This window comes from Lacerta agilis, chromosome 2, assembly GCF_009819535.1.
Source record: "Lacerta agilis isolate rLacAgi1 chromosome 2, rLacAgi1.pri, whole genome shotgun sequence".
Classification (NCBI taxonomy): Eukaryota; Metazoa; Chordata; class Lepidosauria; order Squamata; family Lacertidae; genus Lacerta; species Lacerta agilis.
The window spans coordinates 25919821-25940675 of NC_046313.1; the positions used below are offsets into that span (position 1 = coordinate 25919821).

The 20855-nt window shown below is 46.5% G+C and overlaps 1 protein-coding gene across 1 annotated transcript; it reads left to right on the forward strand.

The window, feature by feature from the left end:
• The first annotated feature begins 6630 nt into the window (after positions 1 to 6630).
• TEPSIN (TEPSIN adaptor related protein complex 4 accessory protein) lies at positions 6631 to 18081 on the forward strand. The gene is made up of 13 exons (XM_033138983.1): positions 6631 to 6778; positions 8169 to 8241; positions 9381 to 9472; positions 9617 to 9710; positions 10474 to 10541; positions 10659 to 10737; positions 11562 to 11627; positions 12344 to 12547; positions 13079 to 13250; positions 13403 to 13516; positions 14234 to 14312; positions 14648 to 14782; positions 16614 to 18081. Exons 1-13 carry the CDS (start codon positions 6734 to 6736, stop codon positions 17148 to 17150), a joined length of 1758 nt encoding a protein of 585 aa, XP_032994874.1. The 5' UTR covers positions 6631 to 6733; the 3' UTR covers positions 17151 to 18081.
• The last annotated feature ends 2774 nt before the right edge of the window (positions 18082 to 20855 follow it).

Genomic DNA, 20855 nt, shown 5'->3' on the forward strand with positions numbered 1-20855 from the left:
GGTTCAGCAGTCCAAGCGTTTGTGAAAGGTGCTTGTGCACTTGAGCAGAGCGCCGCTTGGTTTCAGGCCTCTTGGTAGGGTTTGTGGCATTTGCTGTTGACAAACGATACAGCGAAACTGGAACGCTTTAGACTCTTAGATGCCCCTAACAGCTGATGGTATCTTCCCATCTAATCTAAGATTCTCCATGCTGCAGAAATAATAGAATTTGGCACTGTGGGAATGTTTTGTTATAAACAAGCAGCGTCCTTGAGTCTGTAAATTGGCCTCGTATCTCCTATCAGTCTATTTATCTGGAACAGTTATGGGTTTAGGGTGCAGAAATACCTGTGATGGCATTGCTATTAGGACATTAGCCTGTCTTGACAAGTGGAGCAGAGCTAGATCCTGCCTTTGCCGTATCTTGCCTGTGAAGTGTGCTTGATATGTCTCCATTAAAGGAGACGGAGAAATGTGGCTGGTTCCACTTAACCTACTTTGAGGGACGTTTTGCCTTGTCATAAGCACGATTGTCATTATAGCCTTAATCTTCAGGAGACTCACGGGGCTGATCTGGACATATCACTAAACCATAGTTTAGTGTTATGAGAACAAACCTAAGCAAGCCTTGAGTGTATATATTTCCATCCTGTGATGCGAGTTGTTTTTTTAAAAAAAAACCTTTAAAACAAAACTTTCTGCATCACCTGAACACAACAAACCATGTTTTATCTTAACTATGATTTGCTAGAACAGCCAACTTCAGATAAGAAACTGACTTGCTTAAACAAACTATATAGTTAAGGTTGATCTTAGAGTGGGATTCAGATGCAGCATTAAGCCAGGTGTGGCTATTGTGGTGTCTTCCATATATTTTGGACTGCAACCGCCATCAGCTCCACTCAGCATGGTCAGAGACACTGGGAGTTGTAGTCTATCAACATCTGGAAGCTATCATGTGGGCTACCCCACATTAAACCAGAAGTGTAAGCTTCTGATCACAGCCTTGAATCTTACACCAGAGGCTCACTGCAGCTTGTTCTCATACCCATGCTTTAGCATTACATGCGACCACCTCAAATAGTAGTGCTGCTCAAAGCACAGTTCAGCCACAGCTGAGACTGCTGTTACTTCAGTTTCATTTGTTAAGTGAAAAGGGGTTAAATGTTTGTATGATCTTTCTACGTGTGGTCTATTTGTAAATACCAGGAAAGCTGCTTTAATATTAAAGGGTTGTGGAGATGTCCCTGTATGTCCTGGTCAGGCTTTTTCTGATCAAGAGCTATGTGATCATGTGCTGTGCCTGTTCTATAACTAAAGGACCAAAGATACTTGTGACAATGCTCAATAGAGCAACTGAATTTTAAGCAAGCCATCTCCATACAATTGTGGAGAGTGAAATCTGGGGAAGGAGGCTGCGGACTGCACCTGGGGGGTTATGGACAGGCTGCACAAACAAATAAAGTCAATGCTAGCATTTTCAGCAGGAGCCTTTTGTTGTTCTTGATGCAAGTAACATTTGTTCGTATTGCACAGAATGCGACTGCTAATCTGCAACCAATATGCACCAGTAAAGAAGTGTCCCTTCCTCTCCCGTTGATCCTGGCTTGGTTTCAAGTCTCTTGCGTTCTCTTGATCTCAGATGCCACTCAAAGAGCCATCAACTTGAGTGTTTAGCATAAATCTGGGGAATCAGGAGTTCAGTTACGCTCTTACTAAGTACCAGGGAGCCACTGCTTGTTTCCAGGCAGTTTCCTGCCAATGCTTTACATATACTGTGAGTAAATCAGTTTGCAAGGCACACTTGTAAAATAGATTTAGAGGTACCGGTATTTGGTTGAATGAGTTTTAAATATTTTTACTTATATCCACCCACATTAAAAAAAAAGTCATGGATCCAACATTATTTGATACAGGGCCCACTCAAAAGACCTATCTAAATGGATACTTGACTCCAGATTTGAACACTTGTCTAAAATTGTCCTAAGAACTTTTATAGCTCTTTGGTCTTGGATGCCTACAGTGATGAAGGACTCACTGGCTTTCTTTGGTAAGTAGGAGCCACAACGCTGCACCAATCTTTGCACTTCTAGTGGGCGGATTACTAAGCTGTTCAGTAACCTTGGCCTATAAAGCCTTTTTCTCCTTAGGCAGTTTCACTGATTAGATTTTTTTTTTCAAAGCTTCAATTAGGAAATGCATGTTCAGAAGGGAAATCAGGCATGCAGCTACAGATTCCTCAACACGGCAGGGTTCGGGGTATTATTATTTTTTAATATGTTTCCCCACCACAAATTAACAAAGGCTATTATGGAGTCCTGACACCCTGGGCCTTCATATTTCCTTGCCCCAAATCTTCAAGAACTGGAATTAGCAAAAACCAACTATCTTGAGCAAAGCTCTAGCTGTAGTGCTCTACTTTGCATTTTGTTCCTGTAAGTAGGGAGGGAATGAGTAAATCCTCGGGGTAGCATTGATGCTAACAGCTAATTTAACTATCCCACAGGCATTTACACTGAGGAGAAAGGAAGGAGGGCTGCTTATTTACTAATTCCATATTTTGTCAATCGGGCACCTCTGGTAAAGTGCAATTTTATCATGCCCTTCTTGCTTGCAGCACTTCCATAATCAGATTGACTATAACAGGGATCCTCCTGTAGTGCAAAAGGTTGATTGAATAGTCTTTCCATGCCTTCCAGTCCTTGATGTAGTATTTTGCTCGCTCCCTGCCCCCCACCCCAAACTGTGTATCAGACATGTTTACACCATATTTAAATAAAAAACCCAGATGCACAGGGTCTTAGAAAAATTAGTTCTGAACAAAGCTTGTTTATGTCTGTAATTTGAACAGCCATAGATCTGCTTATATTGCAAACTTTTATTTTTTTAAAAAATAAATCTCTCTCCTTAGTACAATATGGGTGGATCAAACACACAAATCCCGGTTTGCAGTCAGCTGTGTGCCTTCAGTACTTCACTTTACATTCCTTTTTGCCTGTAAATGATGATACATTCTGATGAGTCATTGTCATTAGGATTCATATCACTAATTAAGGATTATGTAAGTATCTGTTGATATATATATGCTGCACCATAAAACATGATCTCAAAAAAAGTAGTATGCCAACCCTTTCCTCTTGTGATGGGCAACTCCAATATGCTAAACTCCAGTTTAAAGCAGGATACCTGTAATTACCATGCAAAGATCCTTGCAATTATGCATCTGAGCTCCAGATGTTTTGGACTACAACTCCCATCAGCACAACAGCACAGCCTAATGAGAGTTGTAGTCCAAAACATCGGGAGGAAAACAGCTTGGCAAAAGCTAATGCAAATAACCTTTCTCTTAAAGACCACAAACTGCTTTTTAGCAGCTGTTTTGGTCAAAACTCCCTTTCCTGCAAAACATGGACACCCACATGAAATGAATGCTTGATAGCAGGCCCTTTGATCATAGATGCTAGTAGTGATTTCAGACTCTCTAGTACAGGGGTCAGCAAACTTACCACGCCTTGGGCCGGTGTCTCCAGTGCCGATCACGCAGTGGGCCGGAGAGCACACGCCCATACGCGTGCACACACACTATTTCCGGCGCACTTCCGGGTCAGAGGAGCACCGGAAATAGCTTGTGCGCATGTGCACGGGCCTCCTTCAACCTGGATGTGCACCGGAAATAGCGCTTGCGCATGCACACAATCTATTTCTGGTGCTCCTCCGACCCAGAAGTGGGCAGCCGCGCAGCGCCGGTAAGAGCGGGTGGCGGCAGTGGGTGGCAGGGGTCACTGCGGGCCAGATAAACAAGTCCCTATGGGCCTTATCTGGCCCGCGGGCCTTAGTTTGGGGACTCCTGCTCTAGTAGATATATGTGGAGCCATGGGCATTTCTGGCACCAGTTGTGCTAAATAGAAAATACGGTTTATTTTATACCAAATGAGAAACATTAATGCTTTCAGAGATAAGCTACATGGACTGTCAGATTTCAACTCTGAATTGGTGTTTCCTTATAATAAAAAAATGCTACAGGGCTGTGAAAATGCTACAGAAGTGCTACAGTATTCCTCTTCTGCCACAAATGTGGAGGCAAGCCTCCAAAGTGTTAAGATACTTGCAGAACAGGCCAGAAGCATACTAAGCCTAGGAAAATGGGAGCCTACGGCACTCCAGTGTTGTACAATTCCCATAATCCCTGACCATTGCTTTGGCTGCTTTGGCCTGATGGAAGTTGCAACTCCAACAAGATGTGTATGGCCACAGGTTCCAGTCCCTGATCTTGCCCAGTATCCTATTTGGTGGCTGAGAGAATAGCAGCAAAGAACTACTTCCCGTTAATGGGAGTGTGCAAAATTTCCGTTTTGTTCTCATCCTTGCAGAAAGGTTTTTCAAAGTAGCATGTTACTTTTATGGGATGAACTATGGCTTAAGGAAACTTCCCAGGCTGGTGAATGGCAATTACTTAGGTTGTTACTCAGTAAGACCCCCTAGAGCAGGAGTGGTGAACCTTAGGCCCTGGGGCTAAATGTGGCCCTCCAAGCTTCTCTTATCTGGCCCTTGGAATGCTCTCAAGGCCATGCCCCTCACTGACCCTGCCTTGTACTCTACTCCTGTTCTGGCCTGGCTGGAATCTGTCGCTGAATTCTGAAAATGCTTCTTGCTTACCTGGATGAAAGACAGAGAATGATTGGGGGGTGGGCATAGAACCTAGCCTAGGTACAAAGGTAAAACTTACATTAATTACTCCATATATATATATATATATATATATATATATATATATATATTACTCTGGCTCTTCACACCACTGTCATGTGATCCTCTGAAGGCTGCCCAGAAGCAAATGCAGCTCTTGAGCTGAAAGGGTTACTTGTCCCAGCTCTAGAGCTCCAGGAACATAAAAAAGGAGGGAGGGAGACCAAGCTCTCCTATTCTGTAGTAGTCCACAGCCTAACGCAGCACTAAATAAAGATGCTGGCCTCACTCTCAAAGTTAAGGAGATGTAAGTGACTCACGCTCTTCGTGAAGCATTCCATCAGCATCTCAAATTCCTTGGCGCAAGCATCCTTCTTCAGGTCCCTGTGGCCTGTCGTCTTGGAGGCAACGCACTTGCCGTACGCAGAGGCCTGCAAAGATCAGTCCCAGTCACATGCTAAGTCTATAAGCACATAGATGCTTGTTCAACCTCGCTGGTTTCTCGAGGGCTAAGCAGCCCAGAACACCTATTCTTTTTCAGATTTTTAGGACGGACTCTCTGTGGGGAGGGTTTGCAATGGGCGTGTGGTGCGTGCAAAAAGCTTCCAGGAAGGTGGGCAAGACCCTGACTGAAGCAGCACCAAGCAGCGCTTAAGAAGCAGGATCGGCTGATCTGTCAGCTGGCTGGTCCGCACCTTCGAAGCTCTCCCTTTCACATAGAACAGGGAGGGACGTTTTCCCACCACCCTGGGCAGCCTTTTCGTCTGAGATATTTTGTGTGGCACTTGTGGGGTTCATGGGCATAGCCAAGAGAGGTCGGGAGGGTCAGCTGCCCCCCCCCCCCAGATCAAGTAAAACAATAGAAATACTTAACTGACCAAATCACGTCAGTTCTGCCTCCCCCCTAACAAAAGCCCTGCCCTTACCTAAAAAAAAATCCTAGCTATGCCCATGGTGGGGTTGCTGATACTGATCTACTTTGCAGATTTGTAAGGATTACAGTACTTTTGGGTGGGTTAAACCACAGAGTCTAGGGCTTGCCGATCAGAAGGTCGGCGGTTCGAATCCCCGTGACGGGTGAGTTCCCGTTTCCTTGGTCCCTACCCCTGCCAACCTAGCAGTTCGAAAGCATGAAGTGCAAGTAGATAAATAGGTCCCGTGCGCTGCTCTGGTTTGCCAGTCATGCTGGCCACATGACCCAGAAGCTGAACGTCGGCTCCCTTGGTCAGTAAAGCGAGAGGAGCGCCGCAACCCCAGAGTTGTCCTAATGGTCAGGGGTCCCTTTACCTTTAAGTATTACCTTATTATTTGGCCAAAATAAAAAAGTAAATTAAGTAATCCTTACAACAAAAGATTAAATCAGATGTAATTTGGGGTGGGTCTGTTAAAAATCTGGAAAACCAGTAAATATTTCCCCCCCCCAAAAAAAATTAACAGCTCCACACCAGATTACATCTGATTTAATCTTTTGTTGTAAGGATTACTTTAAACACACACGTGCATCGCTCAGCTCTCCCCATGAAAAGTGTCGCCTGGGCGTGGAAGGGAGAGAGAGGAAGAAGGGTGTCGTTGCCATAACGACAAGGGGGCGGGCCAGCCCAGTACCTGCTCCCCACAACCCGCCAGCAACTCGGGGAAGCGCTGCAGCCTCTCCCGGACGCGACCCCAGACTCCTCGGCTGGACATGGCGGCCGCCACCAACCCTCCGGCCGCTACTGGGCGGCCGCAGACATCACCAAGGCGGCGCCTTCCGAAGCGCAGCTTCCATTGGCCCAGCGGAGCTCTGCCGCCCGCTGATTGGCCCCCGCGGTGCCGAACTGGCAAAAGATCTCCGGAGTGAACCGCAGCCCCATTATGCCTCGTCTTGATTGGGCGCCTGCTACGTCCGATGGCGTAGAACGTTTCTCGCCCTTACCGCTGGTGGTGGCGTCCGGCTGTGACAGCTACTTCCCGCTCTCCGGAGGATTGGATTGGCTGGGTCCGCGCAGGCTCGCCGTCTGATTGGAGCGCGTCAAGTTCCGGAAGGCGAGGCGGTGAAGCTTCCACATGCTCGGGCTCTGAAATTGCCATGGCGGCGGTACCTCTGCGGGATCGGCTGAGCTTCTTGAGCCGGGTATAGAAGGGAGGACGCGCTGCTGAGTGGGAGCTTGGGGGGCGGGCGGTTCCGTGGGGAAGAGCGCCTGGGGTGCCTGTTGCTTGTGTGGTCAATGTTGCTCCATTTAAAATATTTGGGTGTAGAAATACACCTTGCCGGGGAAAGGCTTGGCAGGGAACCCTTTTCCCCTGACAGCATTAGTGAAAGCAGTTTCTTTTTCTTTTGGAAAAGGAAAAAGAGGGAGCAGCCACTCATACAGCACTTGCACACCCAACTGATGCGATCTTTGTGAAGAGCTTTACCAGATTATTCTACTGCACTAATGAATGGGGCTTAAACCTTATAGCACAATGGTTTAGAGTTATAGCGATGAAATCTTTATGAAAAGGCACATTCCTTTGAGGTAGAGAGCCAAAATTCCCAGGGCCAGATTACCAAATAGGTAGAGGAGTAGGCACCGGCCTAGGGGCCCCATGACAGTGGATCAAAATGATATTGGTTTAATCTTGAAAGAAAATTACAGTCAAACTTTCTTAGTTCAATGCATTCCTGGTAGAGCCAGGGGAGGGGCGAGATTTCGACTACCTAGGGGCCTGCACAGGGTTTAATTCAGCACTGAAAAATCCATAGGTTCCCGGTTAGCAATACATGTTTGCCTCATGTAGGGGTCTTTGCTTTGATAATAACGCTAGATTTGGTTGTTTTGAGAACATCACAATTGCGCCAGATGAAGTGATTATGGGGGTGGAGATGTATAATAATGTAATTGTCATCATCCCCAAGAAGGATTAGTGTATGAGTTGGTCTTGTTCCGCCCTCATAACCATGACATGTGCTAGTTGTTGCTAAGCTGCCGAGTTGTCAGGGCCACCATGCTGTAATATGGTCACACAGCTTGAAATTGGGATGGAAGCTCTTGTAAATCCTGCAGTTCAGGTGTTATGGGAAAAAGAAAGCTTTATGGATGAATGTTTACCTCAGTAACAATACAAAGTCTGATTACACTGACCAGTTGCTGCACCAGAAAATTGTATCTGGAGCAGATACATCGTTAGTAGTATTAGTATTACTTTATATACCACAGATGCCAAAATGGCTTCTAAGCAGTTTACAACTATGAATTCAATTATAAAATTCGTACATAATTAGTTGTATCCAACTAAGTTCTACTCAGTCAACCTATGACTAAGTTCTACTCAGTCATACAATCTATGACTTTTGTCAAGTAGAGTTGTGGGTTTATGGGGGAAAAGACTACTTCCTCAGCTGCAGCTTCATGGGTCAGGTCAGGTGTAGCATGCAAGGACAAAAAATGCAATTCCTGCTTTTTGAGAAGGTGCCGTGTTATTTGTTTCAGTGACTTTTCTTTTTGTGTATTTCTTCCCCCTCCCCCACCGTTCCGTTCCAGCTACCCATTCTAATCAAAGGTACCTCAGATGATGAAGTCCCATGCCCGGGGTATCTGTTTGAAGAGATGGCCAGTATCCTTTGCTCCCTGAAACAGTTGGCTGTTTGGTCTCAACCAGGGGTTCCTTTGGTTACTGTGATGCTTGCTTTTCCTAGGAAGAGCAGAGACTAGTGATTAGAACAGAGGCCCAATCTATCTAATGACCTGGGAGCTAATTGAAGCAGAAGTTAGCTCAATACAAATTGCTTCTTTGCCATTTGGGTGACATCTGTGATAGCTGATTATTCTGGTATGAAAAATAAGAAACGTAGAAAATAGTAGTGTTTACTAAGCAACTCAGATTCCTAGAACAGGTATGCTATGGGGGAACCTATGGCAGTTAGGCTCATTAGACCTCCCTATTTGGTCCATGAGGCCATTTTGACCAAGCTACACCCACCAGCCCTACCTTTGATGTCATATACACTGTGTCATATATGTTGTGGGCCAAAGGGAATTTTCAGATGATTGGCAGCACCTGCAAAGACCTGTGCATGGCACTTTGCAAGCCTCAACTATCAACTGATTGTCAGGGCTTGTGCTCAACCATCAGCTGATCGTCCATGCAGGCAAAAATGAGTGACCTGATGGCATGGAGATATTGGAGGATTGACAAGTGGGCAGCCCCGCCCACCTGTCAAATGTGGACCGCAGAGAGTGGAATAGATAAGGAGCTAGCCCCACTTCAAATACATGCACATGCTTTCCTATCCCTTCCCAATACTTCACCCACACTTTAAACCCAAAGTATATCTCCAGCAAGTGTAATTGTTTCAGATCTGTATGTCTGAGTTATATGAAGGATGAAAAATGACATGAAGTTTTTGTTTTCAAATACTTTATTAGTTTATGGAATTAGAAGGTACAATATGGAAAATTTGTAAATTATGTAACTGACAGTACATTGATGGATGTTTATAATAATGATAATAAAGGATTTATTTAAGCTAAAAAAAACATTTTTTAAATAGAAAATGCCACTGTTGCTATATGCCAAAAACAAATTGAAGAACATTTCTTACCCTGCTGAAGGAGAGTACAAGTCAAACCATAGTGTGGCATAAACAGCAGCTAAAACGTAGCACTTAGGGCAGGGCCTGGCATGACCTTCCAGGTGATCCTTTGGCATCAGTCCCTTTACTTTCCTGGCTCCTTAACATCACAAACTTCCAGAGATATCACACGACTCAGCAGGAAGCAGTCACTGTCTTCTTGAGTACCTCCTCAATCGTCTTCAGAGCAACTCGTGTAACGTCAAGTTGAAGGTAATTGAAATCGAGGGTAGAGGGAAAGGGTTGCTCCTTAGAGCAGAGGTGCCCTTAGATCGTGAGACAACTTCCTCCGCTTTGTATGTGGATTTCCAACCCAGTACTCCTAATCCCAGATGAGCCTCCCCTCTGCATCCTCAGGTGCTCAAGATCCTGCTCCACATGTGCAGCCATGGCTCTTCGTATTTCCTTCTGCAGCTCAAGCGGAATTCTTCCTTCATCCAGGAGGCCACAGGTAGGCAAGACATGGTGGTTTGGCTATACTTCTAAACAAGGAAGAGTATCTTCCTAATAGTCATGCAACACTTTAAGGGCCAAACATAATCTATATTAGCTCCATATCTGTGCTCTTAAGTGCAGGGTTTGTTCTGAACGCCAAAGGCCAGAGTATGGGGCCCAACCTAGATTATCACAACTGATGATTTCTCCCCACATTCCACTGAATATAGAGTTCTTATTTACTATTGCATTTTACTCATAACTAAAGCAAATGATGAAATGGACCTATGCAACACTTTCCACTTTTCAACAAATACCGAAATAAAAGTGCCCATAAAAATGTGGAAAGAAAGTGCCCTGGAAGTTCATGTTATGTAAGAAAACTCATTGAGAGGTAACTGGTCCCCCCAACAGCTCACCTCTCAAGGAGTTTTCTTGCATTACTGGAATTTGAGGCATTTTCCTTCTGCATTTTTAAGGGCACGCACCGTAATTGTACTGCAATATCTCTCCTTTATATATTTTCTTTTGCCATGTAATATAATGCAAGATACTGTGGATAAACATGTCTTTTTCTGTTTGGGCCAGTCCTCAATGTTGGGGATATTAGCACTGTAAAGTACTGCATAGGTGGTTTTTTTTGTTGCTGAGAGACTGCGAAATTAATCAACGCAACGGTTGGTCTTGGGACTGTGCAAGGGAGTGGGCCCCAGGAAACCTGACTTGTTTAGGGCACCCAGGGATGAGCCCCTCTCTCACCCCGCTCCTCTGCCTTGCAGTGTTTGCAGGGCCTCCTGATCCTCTCCACGGCAACAGCTTGTATCAGAAGGTGCGGGTGACTGCACAGGTGAGTAAAAAGTCCTGGTCACGAGATCTGGGTAGGCTCTTAAAGTCCTTTCACATGGTAGGCTTTCTGCCTGGCTTCTTCACCTGGCTGCCGCTAGTATACTTCTTTCCTTTGCAGGACCTGGCAAGCGCTTTGTTTTCGGATGTGTTGCTGCCCCAGCCTGCTGCTATTTCACCTAAAGAGCTGCCTTCAACAGGTAAACCGCTACTCCCCAGGGGAACAGAAATCTATTCGGCATCCAGACTCCTCCTGAAAAGTCTTGGATCCTTTTGCACTTTTTCAAAGCAACAGTTCACTTCTGTATTCAACAGAGCATTTCACTTTTTGTCCTGTTTGTACAGCCTTTTCAGTGGGGATTCAACCAGCACTGCTTCTTCTTGTTTTGCCCCCATACTAGCTTGTATTGAGAGAGGGAGTGTGGCAGGGTGTTGACCTCAAAAAGGACACTCTGTCCAGCTCTTCCTGCCCAGGAGGACAAGATCTACCTGCACTGTCTCTCTCAAGCATTCCAGGAGAACAGAGTGAACCACAGATCTAGTTTTATGGTCAAGTGAGAATGCTGAAGCAGGGGAAGATGCAAAAGGGGCCTTGGAACTTCCCCCTGTTCATACTGTTTGCCTTGAACCCATTTTTTTTTTTAAGTCCAGAAGGCTCAGCTAGCGCTTGCCTGTGAGCAAGATTTTAAGGGGGAAAAATATCCCTGATGCTTTTATGAGATGGTTGAGATAAAAACTTCAGTATGGAATCTGGTTTTCATGTGCAACTATTTAAAAAGGGACCTTGTCAGCTATGATTGTCTATCATAAGGACACACCACACCCAACCCTTGCATGTTCTGTTGGTACGAAAGGAAAGCTGTACTCAAAGCAACTTAAGACTTCCCATGTCAATAGGCTGTTCATGCTGACTTCCCATCTCACCTTGACGTGATAGTATATCCATGCTGGTAAGAAATAAGCATGCCACCACCATACTGGTCTTGCTTTTCATTTATGCTCGTTTTATTGCCTCTCTTCCCAGGAATGGGCTCCAGGCCCAGCCCCCACGGCTCACTCCAAGGCTTTGGTTTTGAAAGAAGCGGCTCCTGTAAGCATTGGGTTTGGAAGTCTTGAGTGTTAATACTACTGTCCTTGAGGAGTACCCCCAGTTCTTGGGACAAGGTCATCATGCTGCCTGCATGCTGGATCTCAGCCCCTGCTCCAATGCTAAGTGATACCTGCCAATAGCTCTCCTCTTGGCTTCTAAGCCACTTTGAGAATTTGCACTGTAAAGAAGGCCAACACGGTTCAGGCAAGGGCAACTGAGGCCCTGAAATGAAGGTACTGAAGGGAGGGACCCAAGTCTTTTCCTGCATGAAGCTTTCTTCTACTGGATGGAAACACCCAGTGGTGCCATCTTAGGGCAGCGTTGTTCTCCTGCTCTAGAAAGAGGAACATCAGCAACCAAACATACACTAGTATCTTGAAGATCCAAGGCTGGTATGTGGAGGAAGCTTCTTTCAGTGGTCTTGGACTCGTCTTCCATTCTTGGGCTCTCTTTCTAGAAATAATAGCTATAGTTTGGTGTCCTTGGGAAGGCTTCTTCCTGTGCCCTGGGGTTTTCTCAGTGTCTAGGCCAACAACTTTCAGATGTTGCTTGACTGTAGCCCCCATTATTTCTGACCACTGGCTATGTTGGCCAGGGCCAATGAGAGTTGGGAGTCCAACAACGTCTGGAGGGCACCACGTTGGCTGCTTGTGGTATAGGCTGACAAACCACTATGCCCTGACCTGCTAAGCGGCCTGCCTTTGTTACTGTTGCAGCATCCACTGGCAAAGTTCTTCTGGCCACCATCCAAAAGGCAGCAGAGGTGGTTGCCAATGCCATGCTCCCTGGTCAGGAGCTCCCTTGTCCCCATGGTAGGGAGTTGAAGGATGATGCCTACGAGCCAGTGACAGCACCTTTTCCAGGCAAAAGCTCCGTCTTGCCTACAAAGCCACCTTCTGTCATTGTTCATAAGAAGCGAGGTAAGTGCCTCTGAATGACAGCTGCTGGGAATGGCAGGTGGGTAGAGTGCTACTGTTTGTGCTCAGGTCTTGCTTTTGGACTTCCTGTGAGCATCCTGTTGGCCACTGTGAAAACTGGAAGTTGGGATTAGAAGGGCCACTGGCCCATTCAGCGGGCTTTTCTTATGCTCTTATAAAGCATGGTATATCCTGTTTTCAAAACTTGTATCAAAACCTTATAGAAAGAGGAGCAAATGTTAGGCACTTACAGCTTCCCTGCATTACTGAGGTGCCACTTCTAGGGTACAACTGTCTAGTAGCTGGCGCCTTTTTCTTGTTGCTCATACTGGGAGTGTTAATAACAAATTCTTATCCCAGATCTTGCTCTGGGGATAGGAGGGAAGCTGACGAATCTCTGGTTGTGGATTGTAGTTTTTTTGGCGTTGAGATACGGTGGGAGTAGTGTGCAGGTGCCTTCCCTGAACTTAGTTTCTGAGATGTGATGGGCTTCAGTTCTTTCTCCATGGATGCTCCTCTGAAATTCTTTTGCAGCGACCCATCAGCCAGGGCAAGCAGGAGGTGGCTGGGAGGAGTTGGACAGTGGGCAAAGCTCCCAGAATTCCTTGCAGGAGAACAGTGAGCTGAGTAGGACATCGGATTCCTACAATAAGTCGGGCAGCGACAACCACTCAGGTGCTCTGGAGCCAGGGAGCATTGCTGAAAGGTGAGAGAGCTGGAGGGGGGGGGGCAAGTGGCTGGGAACGGGCCTGGGCCAACTGCTTGCGCCTTCAAGATGCACCCGTATGTGATAATCTCTTGTGGGGCACGAGGGAGAAAGAACAGACTTGTCCGCTTCCTTCTCCCCATCATTCACAGGACAGATGCTGAGGACCTTGGTGACTGCCTGCAGGAAGTGAGCCTCGTCAGCAAACTCACCAGAGGCTCCAAGGTGTTCCTGACACGCGAGGAGACCCAGCATTTTATCAAGGAGTATGAACACCCTTTCTATCCAAGCTGTCTCTTGACCCTTCTCCTCCTCGCCTCCACCTCTTCTGCATTACTGTAGAAGTGCCCAAACACATCAGGTAGCATTCTCCTGACCAGCCCCCTTAGCAGAAGCCCTGTGCAAGGACTTTTGCTGGAGCAACAAGACTCTTTCCTGCCCCTATGCCCCTCTGAAATTGGATTTGGGGGCGGGAGGTAGCAGGAGAAACCATCGCACAGGTGAAGGGGGGGGGAGGACTGTTCCACCTGGCAAACTGCAATGCTTACGCAGATGAAACAATAGAAAGAATGCGATGTGGAATTCCACCCATAGCCCAGCCCCAGTCCTTGCATGGCTATGCATCAGTTTTGTATCTGGGCCCAAGTACTTGTGCACTCGAGACAAAAAATCCAAATGGTGCCTGTTGCCACATTCATTAGCAATAGGAACAGCTGGCAGCTTGCCACTCCTTAATGTTTTTCTTACTCCCTCCCCCCACTCTCACCTGCCTCATTTGTGAAGAACTGTCCATTGGCCATGTAAAAAGGTGCTTTGACGCTCCTTGCCCCTCTTGGGTTAGGAGAGCAGGGAAGGTCCGGCAGAGACCAGGCCGCTCTTTCCCCCCCTTGCCTTGCAAAACGTCTCCCTCCTCTTCTCCTTTCTTTCTTTTTTTTTTTGGGGGGGGGGTTGGCTGTTGGGCTCAGCACTGTCCCTCTCCGTAGGTGTGGGCTGCTGAACTGCGAAGTGGTCTTGGCTATCCTCAACCGAACCCTGAAGGACCCCAGCGAGTGTATTCGCATGGTGAGTCTCCTGGAAGAGCACTTGTGGAGGGAAAAACAGTCTGGATTACTTCCAACTCGGAGCTGAAATAGCTGTTGGGAAATGGAACTCTTTGCCCACACTTGGGGGGGGGGCTGGCTGGCTGCAATCTCATTGAGGGGTAGAGCCTAGGACTAATATATTTTTTTCCTTGCCACATAAGGGTGGGCTGTGATGCAAGAGCAGCTTCGGTTTGTTTCTTTCCAGTGAAGCAACATATTATGAGAGGCTCGAATGAGTGCAGCTGTGCAAGTTGGACCCAGCGTGCAAGCCCATGGTCTTCCTAACCCTGCTGCTTTCCTTCCCCCCCCCCATAGAGAGCCATGTGTGCCATCTATTCCCTCATGTGCTCCGACTTGCTCTCCCATGATCAGATATTTGCCATTACCCAGCAGCACTTGCAAGAGCTCAGTCAAGAGAGCCCTGGGCCTGTAGCCAACAAAGCAACAAAGGTAACTCCTGCTTATGTTTCCACCTTTTGTGTATTGAAATCCTCAAGGGGCGCCCCATCAGTCCCACCCTGGCGAGGGATAACTGTAGGCCAGTGGTTTGCCACCAGTGTGCTGTGACACCCTGGGGTGCCTTGAATGATAGTCCGTGGTGCCATGGGCAACACTGGCCTCTGTCCCTCTTTCCTTCCCTCCCTCCTCTTGTGTGTCTGCCTCCCAAAGGCTTGCACAGCTGTTTGTTGCAGCAGCCCTGGCTACAACCTCCCCAGGCTATCCTTCGTTGTTTTGCTGGTCTTGTTCCTTCTGCACACTGGGCAGGATTGTGTGGTTGGTTGGTTCTGTATGTAGCTTTGTTACTGCTCCATTTCACTGGTTTCAGTAGACCAAGACTGGAATATCTCCCTTCTTTCTGCGTCTGGTGCACTCTGGGAGACTTTTGCTTGCTTTTTGGCAGTGCACGTAACCTAGTTTAGGTACCACAGCTTGTGCATCGTGGCTTTAATGGAGATGATACAATCATCTGCCTAGAGAAATCTGACCTAGCCACAGTTATGCATGCCTGGGTTACACCCACATTAGGTGCTGTGCTGTGCTGTGCTGTGCTGTGCTGTGCTGTGCTGTGCTGTGCTGGTGCTGGTGCTGTATGCGGGGCTGCCCTTGAGGGCAGTTTGGAAACCACAACTACTGCAGAACATGGCTGCTAGAACATCTGAGGCAGCTGGGTGCTGGATCACAGAATCAAAGAATTGTAGAGTTGCAAGGGAACCTGAGTTGTAGCCCAACTCCCTACAAGGCAGGAATATGCAGCTGTCCCATATGGGGAACGAATCTTCAACCTTGGCATGTTGTTTCTTCAGGTCTGCATTTTGCTGAATTGGCACTGTACTTGGAAAAAAAATATTTCACTGGGTGTCTTTTGGGTTTCCCCCCACATGCTTTGGATCCTTATGAGCTGCCTGGGGAGGTCCGTGTGCCCAGGAGGCTTAACATCTTTTAGATAAATAAATGTCGCTGCTATAGCAGCTCTTCAAGATTGCCTGAGAACAAGGCATCAAAGAGCCAGTGGTGGAACAAAGTAGTTTCTGCCCAAAGTTGATAGCATTGTTGAAACTAAGACCTGATCTTTGCCTGGAGAGAAGCACTGGGCCCCTCACAATAATCCAGTGGTGGTGAACCTCAGGCCCAGGTTCCAGACACAGCCCTCCAAGACTCTGTACCCAAACCTCGAGACTCTCACTAGGCCGTACACTTCACTTGCCCTGGAATGCTTTTGCCTGGCCGGAATGTGCCCTTGAACTGGGGTGCTAACCTTTTGCTTGTTTGGGTGGATGAATGGAGGAAGGATAGATGTGGTGGCTGGTGTGTCACAACCTCTGACTCGTTGAGTACTTTTATTGTACAAAGGCGAGAATTGCCTCAATTGCTCCACCAACCTTTTGCCTCTGGCCATCCCCACCATTGGTTTGTAGCCCCTGGAAGGCTGCTCTGCCCATGTGGCAATGCAACCCTTGGCCTGAAAAAGGTTCCCCCATGCCCTGGTTTAGTCACTCTGAGCTTTGCAAGGAAGAGCAAGATATACAAACAGAAACTCAAGAAAGCAGACCCTTGAGCACAGTAAAAGTCAATGCAGCAAGAAGGGGTGGAAGTGTTTTCACTAGCCGGGGATGGAGTCGCTATTGGTCCTCTGCCTGTTGTTAGGCGCTCTCTCTCTCTCTCTCTCTCTCTCTCTCTCTCTCTCTCTTGTGATGGGTAGAGTCCTCCTTTCCCTGCTTTTGCTACTATTCGTCTCGTACTTGGCACACTCCCTCTTTCTCTTCTGCCCCACTTTCAACAGATCTTGCGTCAATTTGAAGCACTCAGCAGGAGCCATCCCACTTCCAAGTCATCTTCTCCGGTTCCCGGCCACTGTGCCCCTGCCAGGACCACATCCAGGCGTCCTGATGACTTACTAGCAGATACAATGCCATTTGCAGAAGAGGCTATCCTCAAACCCCTGAGTCTCGCACTACAGCCCTCCCAAGCACCTGAAGTCCTCGCCAGGGCTGTGCATCCATCAGAAGGGCAGATACTGGAACCTGGGTCCTCTGGCCAACTTGGAATTAGCCAGCCACCTGAGCTTAGCCAGCGAGGGCCAGAATGCAGACTCCCAAACCCTGAACCCCAAGAAGACAGGCCTCCAAGAGGTGATCCAGATGGCACAGTTTCCCTGTTTGCTGGCATGGAGCTGGTCGCACCCTCAAGCATGATATTAGCAGATACTCTGGATCAGGAATGTATACCTCCAGCTCCCTGGGCTGCACCTTGCACTGGGAGCACCAGAGCCACCGAGGATAACCAGGGACCGTCTGCTTTCTCCTTCCTCAATGCCTAGCAGCTCCCTTTGGGCTATGGGACAGCTTGAGATAGCACCAAATGGATGCGTTTTTCTAGCTCTCTCTGAACTGTTACACACCTGCCTATAGCCAGAGGGTGTTTTTCTCTTACGCTGTTGTTCTTCATTCCCGAAAGAGGGGAAGAGGCAACATCCCTCGCTACACCTCTTATTTCTGCTGGGTCATCTGCAAGCATGAAGGAAGACATGAATGTTCAACACTGCCTTTTTTAATTTGATTGTTTTCAATGTTGAAACAACAATATTGAACAACAAAAGCACAATCCAACATCCACAATATAGTCTGTTTTCATATATCTGGTTGCTGCAGAAGTGACAGAAATACCCCCTTTACTCTTCCTTTTTCAATTTAAAATCCATTTCCACTTTTATGTTGTTGTTTTTCTACGTCCTCTGCTTGTTACCTTGGGATTCTGGCCATAAGAAATGAGGCAACCTTAAAGAACACCGGCAAACACTAAGGTGCTTCTGATTCTGACGACCCAATAATTGAAGGAGAGCTAATGGTGAGGTCATTTTCATAGTCAACAACTTCTGCTATCCTTAAACCTCAGTCCAGGCTTACTCTACAGCAGTCTCCAGTCTTACTGTGGACTGGGTGGCTCTGTGTACTGCCTGGCTCTGCTGAAGCTTGAAATGGAGCTAACCCTTATAGCAAAACCTGCTCTTTCTCCCCACTCCTTATTATGGGTCCAGGAAGGCAGATTGTAGCAGAGTTGCTGTCAGGCTCTGTACGTGAGCGGGGCTTTGAACATACAAACCACCAGGATATTAAATGTGGTACAGCTGGCATTGCTTACCCGCACACTCCATCCATTAAATCTTGTAGCACAGAGCCTCCTGCAATGCTTCAATCTGAACAGATAAACTTTCTGTTGGGGTTATTTATTAATAAACAAGTAGAAAACAACATAATGCCCCAACGTAAATCAATGGAGGTGTCTATTCCTAGAGTGCTGTATTCAGTTCCTCTCTGCACCCTTTTACCTGCTTCACGGGTACTTGGTCCACGAAATACTATATGTTCCATTAGGCACTTCACCACAGCTCTGTGCCGTAACCAGATCTGCTTCCAAGTGGTGATGGTTCTGTGGTTAGGCCACGGGAGGGGAGTAGCCTACACTCCGCACTTTCATATATTCTTCATGAGTTCCAGGATTGAGCTCTATCGTTGAAAACTGATGCCAGAACTGGTCCCTGGTACAAATTAAGCCCTGCCTTTGGATTTCCTACCACCAGTATTAATAGTAAGCAATACTGTGGAGGTGAATTCATGCAACTATTAGATGATGTGTTTCTCAAGTCATCATCTACACTCAGAATGACTTTAGTGTGTGTGTTTTTTTAAGGAGCCCTGGACAAACTATTGACAGACACTTAAAAATTGAACGGGTAGGTGGGGGGCAGGGGGAGATACGGTTAAATGGTTTTAGGTGTTTTCTCCAAAGTTAAATAGAACCTCTTCATCTTCTCTCGTATGCACTCCCATCTGCTCCAGAGTGTTGGGGGAACCACAAGACAGGTTTGGATAGCATGGAGGCAGGGAGAGGGAGGTGCAGTTGTATAATGCAAGCAGAAGTCCTTGCATGAACAGGACAGTTTTGTTGGATGCAACCAATAGCGGCTGGTGACATCACAGGCATCTTCCAATAGGTGCCCACAACATTAACGCAACCACCATTCTCACAGGAAAATACATTGCGATGAATCTTCCTGCCAAGTTAACAATTACTTTTCCAGCAACTCCCTTTGAGAAACAGTGGCTTGCTGATAACAGGGGTTCTAGCTGGGGTTTCACCATGTCAGTGGGTTACTGGTGTTTGCAGTCTGCCCTGAGAAGGTGAGTGTCTAGAATTGGCTTATATGAAGAATGGCATACCTTACACTTCCCCCTTAAGAAAAAGAAAAAAAGTTGAAACTCTAGAGACCAGGATTAACCTTAGTCAGGTTCTTTAAAATGTACACGAAACAAAACACATTCTCCAGATCTGCAGTTTCCATTAGTAACCGAGGATCATTTTACAGTACAAGATGTTTTTAAACATCTCCCTCTGTGAGCTACTGGTCAAGGACAGGCTCAATATTTGCGACAAAGGAGAAATAATCTAAAACCAGAAAAATACTTCCGAGATCTTCATTATTATATGGCAGGGCTTTCTGTTTCTCTTTGGTCAGTAATTGACCCGGTACCTTAACTAGGTAGCCTGGCTTCTGTTCTTGCCATATTTAGCACCCTTGCCTCTCTTTATCTACCACTAGTTGCCTGTCTTCCCCTTTACCTTGTGCTCAGTTGCCCTTTTTCAAATAGGCATATATATTTATATCCCTTGCAAATGGGCTGGCATGGGCGAGAAGAGGGCTTGCTTTACTGTTGTTTACTGGCTACGCACAAAATAACTCAAAGCTCTACTATTACAGTACAGTCAAAATGCTGAATGGATGAACGAATGATTTGGTCTTGCGTTCTGGCTCTTTTGTAGAACTAGAATTGTTTTAGTGAGGTTCCTCTTTATCGATAAGGAGAGTCTGGTTATTTCCAGCCAGAAGCGATATTGCTTTAGGGAAATGTGACCCCCTTGAGCAGGTCAGGCAACTCTGAATCCATAGGAAAAGAATGTAAAGGCCTCTTTGTTCTGCGGCATTTAACTTGAAGATTCAGTTCTCATTAGCACTGATGGCGCAGCTGCCATTTCTTAAAAAGCATACTACTTTCCCCTCTGAGAGCACACCTGCCATGACTTTGTGTACTGTCAACCACTCCGAAAGGGATTTAGGATGTGTGTGTGTGTGTGTGTCTACGTCTGTACACAAAAGCCTTTATAGAAAGTACACCCTCTTCTCATCAAGCCTAAGGTTGAACTGCTTAAAGTGGAATTTGTCTGGCACTCAAGGTGCTGGCCTGTTATTAATTGTGCTATGCTGTATTTGTTCATTTTGCTGGGCAACCAATGTGTAACTGATACATATTATTTCTTGGTTTAATCAGGACCCTCAAATCTATTGGTCACCCTGCCTTGAGGCAAGCCAGAAACAGGCAAGCTGCAATCTGAGCCTATCCATGTTTACTCAGAAGTAAATCCCACTGCATTTGCATGGGCTTCCCCCCCCCCCAAATGTGTATCAGATGGCAGCTTTAATATTCCCTCCACACAACTTGATCTAGCATTGACTCCAAAGGTCTGGACCATTTCATCCCACCTGCATCCAGTCTTTTTTCAGTGTACCCACTAGCTGTGTAATATAATCCCACTTTGATGCTTATCTCCTGTTTTCCCTCTTTTGCTCTTAATGCTCTAACTATCCCTATTTGTCACAGCTGTTCCTTCACTTGGTGCACATAGGGATGCTCACTGGAGAGGGAGGTAATAAACGTTGCATTGTATCTGAGAAGAACCACACTTATGCCGTTTGGTGTTCCTAAATCCACTGAAACCAATAGGCTTAAGCAAAACTAACCTTGCATAGGATTGGGCTGAAATTTTATAGAACACGGTAACATAAGCAATGGAATGCAGATTGCAACTGAGAGCACACACTAGATTTATGATCAGCACTGTGTTTGGCTTCTGTTGAGTGTGTATGAAAAGTGTTCTGCCCTGTCCCAAAATGGGGTGGATTAAATATTCCCCGTCTCTCTTATTTCCCCTGTTATTTTGAGAACTCTTACAGGATTGCTGCTGTTTT

Excerpts from the sequence above, each read along its gene's own strand:
- TEPSIN (XM_033138983.1), top strand. The coding sequence starts at position 6,734 with ATGGCGGCGGTACCTCTGCGGGATCGGCTGAGCTTCTTGAGCCGG. Across the intron at positions 9,473-9,616 it reads CGTGTAACGTCAAGTTGAAG|GTGCTCAAGATCCTGCTCCA; the intron begins GTAATTGAAATC and ends CTGCATCCTCAG. Across the intron at positions 12,548-13,078 it reads CATTGTTCATAAGAAGCGAG|CGACCCATCAGCCAGGGCAA; the intron begins GTAAGTGCCTCT and ends ATTCTTTTGCAG.